Genomic DNA, 10,127 nt, shown 5'->3' with positions numbered 1-10,127 from the left:
GCATATGCTGACACCTCTGGAGGCATAGGCGCAGATTCTTGGGCAAATGTGGCAGGGAGTTCATAAACGGACGCCACCTCCTTTGGAGGATCTACAGTGTGCACTGACACCTCTGGAGGTATAGGCGCGAACTCATGGACAGTCGAGGCCTCTGGAACTGACTCGTGGACAGAGGAGGCCTCTGGAGCAGACTCGTGGACAGAGGAGGCCTCTGGAGCAGACTCGTGGACAGAGGAGGCCTCTGGAGCAGACTCGTGGACAGACGAGGCCTCTGGAGCAGACTCGTGGACAGACGAGGCCTCTGGAGCAGAGTGTGCAGCCCGAGGCCTCTGAGCAGCGTGGACAGACGAGGCCTCACAGCAGACTAGTGGACAGATGTTGGCCTCTGAGCACAGTGTGCAGCCCACACACTGAAAATGGCAACGGCCATTACAGGCAGCACAGTAGATAGTGGGATGTCTGTTGGCCTTGAGGGTGTGGATGCTGTGGACTTGTGGCTTGGGAATGTGGGTTCTGCGTGGCTTGGGAGCGTGGGCTCTGCGTGGCTTGGGAGCGTGGGCTCTGCGTGGCTTGGGAGCGTGGGCTCTGCGTGGCTTGGGAGCGTGGGCTCTGCGTGGCTTGGGTCAGTAGTTTCTTGACTTGACTCAGGGAGGCCTGCCGTGGCTTGACTTGATTCAGGGAGGCCTGCCGTGGCTTGACTTGACTCGTGAAGAACAGTGGTGACTTGACCTGGCTCGTGAAGGTCAGCTGTGATTTGACTTGGCTCAGGGAGATCAGCTGTGGCTTGACTTGGCTCATGCAGGTCAGCTGTAGCTTGACTTGGCTCGGGAATAACAGCAGCAACTTGACTTGGCTCATGAAGATCTGCTGTAGCTTGGCTTGGCTCAGGGAGATCAACTGTGGTTTGGCTTGGTTTGTAAAGATCGGTAGTGACTTTGCTTGACTTGAGGGCTACAGCTATAGCTTTACTTGACACAGGAGCAATAGATGTAACTTGACTGGACTTCGGAAGAGCAGCTCTGACCTGACTTGACACAGGAAACACAGCTTTAACTTGACTTGATGCTGGAACAACAGCCGTGACCTGACTGGACTTAGAAACTTGACTTAACTCGGGAAACGCAGCTGCAACTTGACTTGACTTGGAAACTTGGCTTGACTCAGGAACAACATGGCTTGACTCAGGAACACAGCATGTGACTTGACTCAGGAACAACATGGCTTGACTCAGGAACAACTTGGCTTGACTCGTGGGGCACAGCTGTGACTTGACTTGACTCGTGGGGCACAGCTGTGACTTGGCTTGACAGCTGTGCACAGCTGTGACTTGGCTTGACTCGTGGGGCACAGCTGTGACTTGGCTTGACTCGTGGGACACAGCTGTGACTTGGCTTGACTCGTGGGGCACAGCTGTGACTTGGCTTGACTCATGGAGAACAGCAGCCGTATCTTGGCTTGACTCATGGAGAACAGCAGCCGTATCTTGGCTTGACTCATGGAGAACAACAGCTGTATCTTGGCTTGATTCATGGAGAACAACAGCTGTGTCTTGGCTTGACTCATGGAGAACAACAGCTGCATCTTGACTTGGCTCATGGAGAACAGCTGTATCTTGGCTTGATTCATGGAGAACAACAGCTGTATCTTGACTTGGCACAGAAAGTGTAGCCCTGACTTGACTTGACACTGGAGGATCAGGCATCACTTGATTTGTGTTGGGTGCAGCAGACTTGGCGAGATGAGATTTGGGTGAGATGATTTTGATTTGATGAGGCTCAGGCGTGGCAGCCATCTTGGCCGGGGACTTAGACGGGGCAGCCATCTTGTGAACAGGCTTGGGTATGGCGGCCATCTTGTGAACAGGCTTGGGGATGGCGGCCATCTTGGGACTGGCTTTGGGATGGCGGCCATCTTGTGGACTGGCTTGGGGATGGCGGCCATGACAGGTGCAGGCTTGGGGATGGCGGCCATCTTGTGGGACTGGCGGCCTGGGATGGCAGGCCCTCTTGTGGAGGCATGGCGTCAGCAGGGATGGGCGGCCATCTTGTGGACTGGCTCTGGGATGGCGGGCATGACAGGTGCAGGCCCTGGAGCGGCAGGCATGACAGGTGCAGGCCCTGGAGCGGCAGGCATGACAGGTGCAGGCCCTGGAGCGGCAGGCATGGCGTGAGCAGGCCCTGGAGCGGCAGGCATGGCGTGAGCAGGCCCTGGAGCGGCAGGCATGGCGTGAGCAGGTTTTGGCTTGATAGACTTGGCATGAGATGGCTCTGGCTTAGTAGACTTAACGAGTGCAGGCTGTGGCTTGGCAGATGTGACGTGAACAGGCTGCATCTTGGCAGACGTGACGTTAGCAGACCTTGACTTGGTGGATGTGACTTGAACAGGCTTTGAATTGGCAGGCATGACGTAAACTGGTCTTGGCGTGGTGGACATAACTTGAGTAAACTTTGGCTTGGCAGGCATGGCATGATAGAGCTCTGACGTTACTTGAATAATTCCAGACATGACGTGAACAGGCTTTGGCTTGGCAGGTGTGATGTGAGCAGGTTGTGGTATTACTGCAGGATTGCGGGGTCCCTCATCCGCAATCCCAACAGTGAAATGTGAGCCAGTTAAACAGAGTGCAAAGTCTATGTATTTTTCAAGTGTCCAGTGAATTTTACCTCCTGGTAGGCAGGACTGAATTGGATCATCTAATCCATAGCGGAAAATGTCTTTAAGCGCCACGTCATTAAAAGGAACCAAATAGCATAGCTCACAGAAATCGGTGACATAATCCTCAATGGGCCTGTTACCTTGGCGAAGGCGGAAGAGGCGTGATGCTGGGTCCATGGTGTGATCTGTGTAGAAGCCGCTGGATCTTTGGTAGGCGAAGTATTCTGTAATGAGGACTCGTCAGAAGCGTATAAGATCCAAGTGCGAGCTTTTAATAACAGATCGTAGTCAAGACAGGCAGGGTCGATAAACAAACAAACAGTAATATCCAGGGCAAGGCGAGAGCGTAAATCCAGTAAACAGGCAGAGTCCAAAACCAAAGAGAGCAGTCCGAAAAGTAACAAATAAACAAGGCAAAGAACGATGGCAAAACTAGACAGAACTATGGCATGAAACAAAAGCAAAACTATGACAATAAACAAAACCGTGGCAATGACAAAAACAGGGGAAAGGAAACAGGGAAAACCGCTTGGTAGAGTCCGCATGAGCAAAACAATACTTCGCGAAGCCTGTTTGGTTTAGGCCTCCTTAAAATGGCCACCAAACAGGAAGTTACCAGTGAAGCAGCAGAGGGAGCAGCAACAGTCAGTCAGTGATGATGACCAAGTTGCTCCCACATACTAGCTACATACTAGCTTTGTAGCAGTTAGATCTTATTTTATTGCAAAAAATGTATAAACAAGAAGTATATTACAGCAAAGCAACAGTTTGTAATTATAATTGTGAACAATTATTTTCATTTCTAACTAAGAACAACAAGCAAACTACAACAGAAGTCAAATACTTTTGACCAATTAATGGGTTTCCATAAGTTATTTGTTGTTACTGAATAAGCAGTTTTTAAAATCTAAAGATCACACTCACATAGGGGTATTCATACACATAAACACAAGATAAATTGAAACTTTCACAACAGTTAAAAGGCTTTGTAACCTGATGTAACCTTTAAGAATACAGAACAATCTAGATCTAAACTCATCTGCAAGCTAAAACTGAAAATTTCTTATTGATTGGTTAATACTCTCAAGACATTATACAAATATGGAAGTCATTTCTATAAAGAAAATTTGTTTTTTGAAATGTTAAAATTTCCTGTTTTATCTTGTTCAATGGTAAAAACTAATGTGTGTATAGCATTGTTTCTCTGATGATCAAACTGATCATGCCTATGCTGCACCCTATCTGAAATAACATACATAATTATGAATATTTATTACTATTTCTCATTGAAGATAAAAATATAAATATATTTCAAACTACAGTAAAATTACTAAATTAGAGCGTATAATTGTATTCTGAAATGGCTTTTCCATTGTTTTTTAATGAGTTGTTATTGCCAAATTAGGATTTTTAAAATCAGAAGACTGCTCAAACAAAGAGCTATTTCTAGACAATTAAACATTTTACAGTTGAGCATAGCTAGAAAAAAATTATATTCATTATATACATTTACTTTAAAGAAAACTCTTCCAGACCTGGAAGTCACAATTTTAAAATTGCCTGGTATTTCCAGGTTGTCTATTACCATGTTACAAATACATTTTAAATCAAGATGACATACACACACATACACACACACACACAAAAGCAAACTTGGTCACTTAACAACATTCAGGAAAAATGAATTAAAATTAATATTCAGCCTTAAGCTGAAAATTTTGTCTCCTTTAGTGTAACAAGGCATCAACCAATAAGAATAAACACTGTGCAGCACTAAAAGATCATCTACCTTGCTCATTGATTTTCAAAGATCAACATGCCTCATTGAAACACATGAAGGTTTGCGTCACTAATAGTAAGTACTGATAAATCTGTTGCCATCAAGTGTTCAGTATCATAAAGATGTTAAAGCATTGATGATCCTGCTCATTCTCCAGCCCTTCTCAACATACAGTAAACTCATCAGCATTATCATGTCATTTTAACGTTTCTCCTCTAGGCGTCTTTTTAACCTGAGCATACGTCACATCATTAGATCCAGCATCTGAAAATATAGAAATTACTTTAAAAGTTTCATTTTTTACATATTTCATTTTGTTCTTAAATTCTTAACAATGTTTATAGATGCAGTTTTCAGTGGCTCCTTGTGAATTGTGACTGATGGTTGTACTTTGACACTCACCTTGATGTGTCACCAGATTCAGTTTAGAGTAAACAGTGTCAGAACTTTCACTGGTTTTCCCTAAAAGATGCCAACAGTTAATGTCACTAGTGCTTACTGTGTGTCCAACGGTGATATGAAATACATTTAGACAATCTCTACCCCTTCCACAGAGAGAATAAAATAAATTTAAAACTTTTAATTTTTTTTAATTTTTAAAAATTTTACATGTCTGACCAAATGACCTCAAAATGTATTGTAATTTGCATGCAGTGACCTTAATGGATCAGAATTTCACAGTGAAGAGCTGCAAACATGTGTTTGGGAAAATACTGTGGTGGTTTTTGCTACTATTTACTGATCTGAGAGAAATTAAAATCAAAGGGGCTTTTACTTGACTTGACGTGACATGTGAAAGGTGCGACTTTTGTTTTCAGTTTACCTTTGTTTTCTCCTTTTTTCTTCTGTTTCTCTGTAGATTTGAGTTCAATCTCAGCATAGGTGACTTCAGCAGGTCCATCTGAACAACAGAGAAAGGAATAAGACATTTGTTTTAAATGAGTTTGCTCTGCAAATGTCACAGTGAAATGTAAAACAAAGATGGATTCAATTATTTAGAAAAGAACTACTGCCTTAGTAAATGATCAACATGACATAATTACCTTCTGTAACATCATTAGTTACCTGTGCTTATGTCTTTATTATTTGTTGCATCAACAGTGTCATAAATATGAGCAGTTCCTGTAATAAATAATGCATCTTATGAATTTAGAAAATACTGTTTTCATGTTGACAGTGACTTAAAAAATAACTCAGCTATTTAATGTGCTATTAACATTGTAAATTACATAAGATATATTTTGTTATGCAGTTGTTACTGTTACTTGTTGTTACTGATAACAAAATAAAACAAATGAAGTCTAATCGAAATATCACAAATCATGTTAAACTTTAGAAGAGTGAATTGTTATTTAGTTATCTATTGTTATTTAGTTAACAGATCTGTTCTGTTAGTTGAAAGTTATTTTTAATTGTATTCAGTCTCAGTCTTGTAAAGATTTATTGGTGTTTATTAATGGTTAACAGGTAAAGACTGACCAGACAGCAGTGTGTTGTTTCCTGTTTCACTCTGGTTCTGCTCTGATGTCTGACTGCTGTTCTGCTGTTGACTGACACTAGAGGGAGACTGAGATCTTCCTCCTAATCAAACATAAAATGAATATGTAAATATTCTAAAGAAAAAGGGGTTCAAAAATAAAACACAATAATATTCATGATATGAGAATCTTCACCACACATTAGATCTGTTCCAAAACCCAGTGAGCTGCTTCACTGCCTATGTAGGGAGTATCCTAACTGAAGCAAAATGTGATAAATTACTTATTTGGAGCACTTTATCTATGAAGTTACTTGTGCATCGTACAAATATTGATGGAGAGGATGGAGAACTTGACTTCAAATATGACATGAATATTTATTGTAATTTTATGAGTACTTTTCAGTACTGAATAAATAAACTAAAGTGTGTTTAAGTTGGTCTCCCAACCTGAAAAAAACTCACAAGGTTTGGGAACAGAGCAAAAGTCTGCAAATGTGTCAGTGAATTGTAATATGGCAGATGATGAACCTTTGTTGTTTCTGTAGCGCCACAGCAGGACCAAGAAGACAATGATCAAAAATGTGACAGTCAGTCCTGCAGTCACTCCAATTATCATGAGATTGAAACCATCAGATCCTGAGGCTGCTGAAGATGAGATACATATATTTAGATTTACATGATGTAAATGATACAGGAACATTTTAATATTCTTCACATGATGAACAAGACTATCCAGAATCACACCAGATACAGAACAGAGGAAACGTGCTGATTACAAATAATAAGATTATATCAACAATTTGGTGACAATAATAAAAACATAAATAAAAACACATTTAAACACAGACTCACAGTGTACAGTGATATTAACAGGATGACTGTTCTCTCCAGATTCAGAGTGACACCAGTACACTCCAGTGTCTGATGTGATGGTGGAGCTGATTGTACATTTAGATCCTGTTTGTGATCCCCACACTGATGATGAACAACCTTCCAGCTGTTCACTGTCTGTGTATCTTCTCACTGTCCATCTATCAGAGTTACTCTGGTCCTCACAGCTCAGAGAGAGAGAGACAGATGTGAAGTGTTGAGTTCTGCTGGGACTGATGATCAGAGACACTGGAGGAGAAACACCTGAGAAGACAATCAGTTCTTCATCAAACATGTTGTGTACTGGGGAGGAAGGTCTGAATTCTGAAACTTACAGTATGTTTTCATAGTACATCAACCTTTGAAAAGATCCAAGAAAATTTGATTCCTCCTGGTATTTGAACTCACCAGTGACCCATAGTGGTTGTTTGTTACTGTAGGTTGTGTTATAGGCTGTTTTCTCTCTCTCTGCTCTGCACACATAAACTCCTGTGTGTTTTAGAGCAGCAGAACTGACAGTGTAGTTTCCTCCAGCTCCTCTGCTGCTGTCTGAGAGCAGCTTATAATTATCACTGCTGTCTGTAAATAGTGAAAATGTTTAGTTTTCACGTCAAGGAAATATTTCTACCTGACTCTAATCAGTTACCCTAGTCAACATATTCAGATTGTATACCAGATATAGATCATGGACCATGTGGTTCTCCATTACATTGTTTTGCATCTGTACATTCAGATCCAAAATCTGTGTTCTAATTTGTTTTCTTGCCTTAGCAAAATTAATTCTGGCAAGCCTTCAGTATTAACTTTAATTCTGAGCTGTCAGGTTGGATTTCACTGACAATTACAGACTTAATTTGTTCTTTTGTGTTTATGTCAGGTTTCATGCACAGAACAAAAGATCTGGCTATAGTATTGTACATATGGGTTCTGTAAAGTGGTTGCATAGATTGTTGTTACAATAAAAGTGTTGTTGTGTAAAATTTGATATAGTCAGCTAGCTAGCATTTAACAAGGACATTTCTAAAGGGAAAGCAAGGAAGTCTGTGCCAGAATCCGCAATCTGATCAACATGATGTTTTATGGTGATCACCAGTAACTATAAGAATTTCTTGAAATATCAGATTCATCCGCACAGAATATCAGCGGCAAAACACATCTCATAACATGCAATTTTATTTTTTAATCACAGCAGGTGATAGAGATGCCAAAGTACCCTAATGCAGCTTTGAATAATAATTTTGACTTTAATAAAATGAGCTAATTCAGACCACATAAAGCACATTATAACTTACCCAGATGACGCTAACAAGGACTAAACCAAATCAGACAGATCGACGGGGGGAGACAATGGGAGAAACCAAGAAAACAAACAGACAGAACTGTAACATTACGCCCCCCTCCGAATAGGCGTGTCCTCGCGCCGTAGAAAACAAAACAAAACAAAACAGATTAGGAGGCGAAAAAAAAAGAACAGAAAAACCAGAGTCCATGGGGGAGGAGGCTTCGGCGGAGGACGGAACCCCGGAAGGGGGACAAAAACCAGAGTCAACAGAGTCCAAGGGGGCGACGAAGGTGGGAGGAGCCAGGGAGGAAACAGGAGGGACCCGGAGCAGGAGGAACCTAGTATGACCCAGAACGGAGCCATGATGACCCACGGTGGAGCCGATGGAGGGAGGAGCCATGGTGGAAGAAGGGCTGACGACTCCATGGGGCCGACCGACAGAGGCGGAGCAGCTGGCGGAGGAGCCCGAGGCGGAGACGGAGAGCCGAAGATCCAGGGCGACACTGAGGATCCGGAGGGCCAAGGCGGAGCCCTAGGCTCTGGCGACCAAGGCGTAGGCGGAGATCCGGAGGTCCGCGGCGGAGCCGGAGCGACAGAGGATGGAGGCTGTGCCGGAGGGAGGGAGGAGCCCAACAGAGCCGGTGGGATGGAGCGACGAGGCAAAGCCGGAGGAGTGGAGTCCCGAGGCGATGGCGGGACGACGACCGACCAAGGCGGAGCCGGAGGGACGAGGGAACCCGGTGGAGCTGGTGGGCCGACGGGCGACGGTGGAGCCGCAGGGTCGGAGGGCCGAGGCGGAGTTCTGGACTCTGAGGCTGGAGGCGGAGCTGAGGGATCCTCCAGCCATGACGCCGATGGAAGCTGGCAGACCCGCGGCGAGCCCACTTCACAGGTGGTGGGCTGAGGGTGAGCAGAGGGGCTGTCAGGGGACAGCGGTGGCCAGACAGACATGGATGTAGACAGAAGAGGGTGGGTGGGTGGGAATTCCAGGCAGACAGGATGATCATAACAGGTAGATAATTCAGTAAAGAAGTCTATTAAATCCCCAGAGTCTTGCTCAAGCTCACCCCCAGCGGTGGTGCAGTGGGCAGGGCTCTCCATAGCCCTCTCTTGCTCCACGCAGCACTCCACCTTCGTGGATGTAGTGTCCGGCTCTCGCACCTGGTCAGACGTGTCAGGCTCTGGCTCTGTCGCTCTTGGCTCTGGCTCTTTATCTGCGGTGGGCTCGGGCTCCAACTCCGCTTGTCGGGGTGATGGTTGGCTGGGTTCTGGGTCTGGAGTGGGGCTGACGTCCTTCTCGACGATGTTGACAGTCCATGACGATCCACAGGACGCCAGCACCCACTCGATGTAATCGGCGATGCTCTCTCGAGGACCCTCCCCGGACAGCTGCGCCTTGATGGTGGTGTTCAGTCCCACACGATAGAACGTGCACAAGCAGCTGTCCGGGTAGTGTGTGTGTGGCACGAGGTGCACAAAGTCTCTGGTGTGGTCCTCGAGAGAGCGATTCCCCTGCTCCAGGATAATGATCTTAACGGCGGGATCCATGATAATAAATCAAAAAAGAAAACACTGAGAAACAAGACGAAAAATAAACGCAAGGGAATACCGCCGGTTAAACTGTTGTAGGTCGGTCTTTCTGTTACGGGGTTGCTGCGTGCTGGATGGAACGAGACGAGAGACGAGATAACAAGCAATATTTAATATAAACTTCAGGTAGCACAAGCTGGAACAGGCAGGAACACAGAGCGATAATCCACACACGTAGAAACACAATTCAACAACAAAGACCGACAAGGAACTAATGACAAAGACAGATTTATAAAGGGTGTGCTAATTACAAAGACAGGTGAACCAGATGACGCTAACAAGGACTAAACCAAATCAGACAGATCGACGGGGGGAGACAATGGGAGAAACCAAGAAAACAAACAGATAGAACTGTAACACTTACCTGATGAAACAGTTAGAGTGAACCAGCTGAATGTCCAGCCTGTAGAGGAGCCGTAAACCTCACAGATCAGAGTCACTGGATCTCCTTCAGTCAACCACTTCTGTGG

General features: G+C 44.5%; 1 protein-coding gene across 1 annotated transcript in view; it reads right to left on the bottom strand.

Moving 5' to 3' along the window:
• Positions 1-3,322: 3,322 nt before the first annotated feature.
• LOC127157322 (uncharacterized) overlaps positions 3,323-10,127 on the bottom strand; it is a 7,356-nt gene continuing 551 nt past the window's right edge. The window contains exons 2-10 of the mRNA XM_051100550.1: positions 10,022-10,121; positions 7,194-7,364; positions 6,768-7,049; positions 6,444-6,560; positions 5,915-6,016; positions 5,501-5,557; positions 5,259-5,321; positions 4,838-4,897; positions 3,323-4,699 (exon numbers count right to left, since the gene is read on the bottom strand). Of these exons, the coding sequence (XP_050956507.1) occupies positions 4,632-4,699; positions 4,838-4,897; positions 5,259-5,321; positions 5,501-5,557; positions 5,915-6,016; positions 6,444-6,560; positions 6,768-7,049; positions 7,194-7,364; positions 10,022-10,121 (1,020 nt within the window). The 3' untranslated portion in view covers positions 3,323-4,631. The remainder of the gene's footprint in view (positions 4,700-4,837; positions 4,898-5,258; positions 5,322-5,500; positions 5,558-5,914; positions 6,017-6,443; positions 6,561-6,767; positions 7,050-7,193; positions 7,365-10,021; positions 10,122-10,127) is intronic.

This window comes from Labeo rohita, unplaced genomic scaffold (genome assembly GCF_022985175.1).
Source record: "Labeo rohita strain BAU-BD-2019 unplaced genomic scaffold, IGBB_LRoh.1.0 scaffold_1038, whole genome shotgun sequence".
Classification (NCBI taxonomy): Eukaryota; Metazoa; Chordata; class Actinopteri; order Cypriniformes; family Cyprinidae; genus Labeo; species Labeo rohita.
The sequence above is the reverse complement of the archived record's forward strand: the minus strand, read 5'-3'. Positions and strand labels throughout refer to the sequence as shown.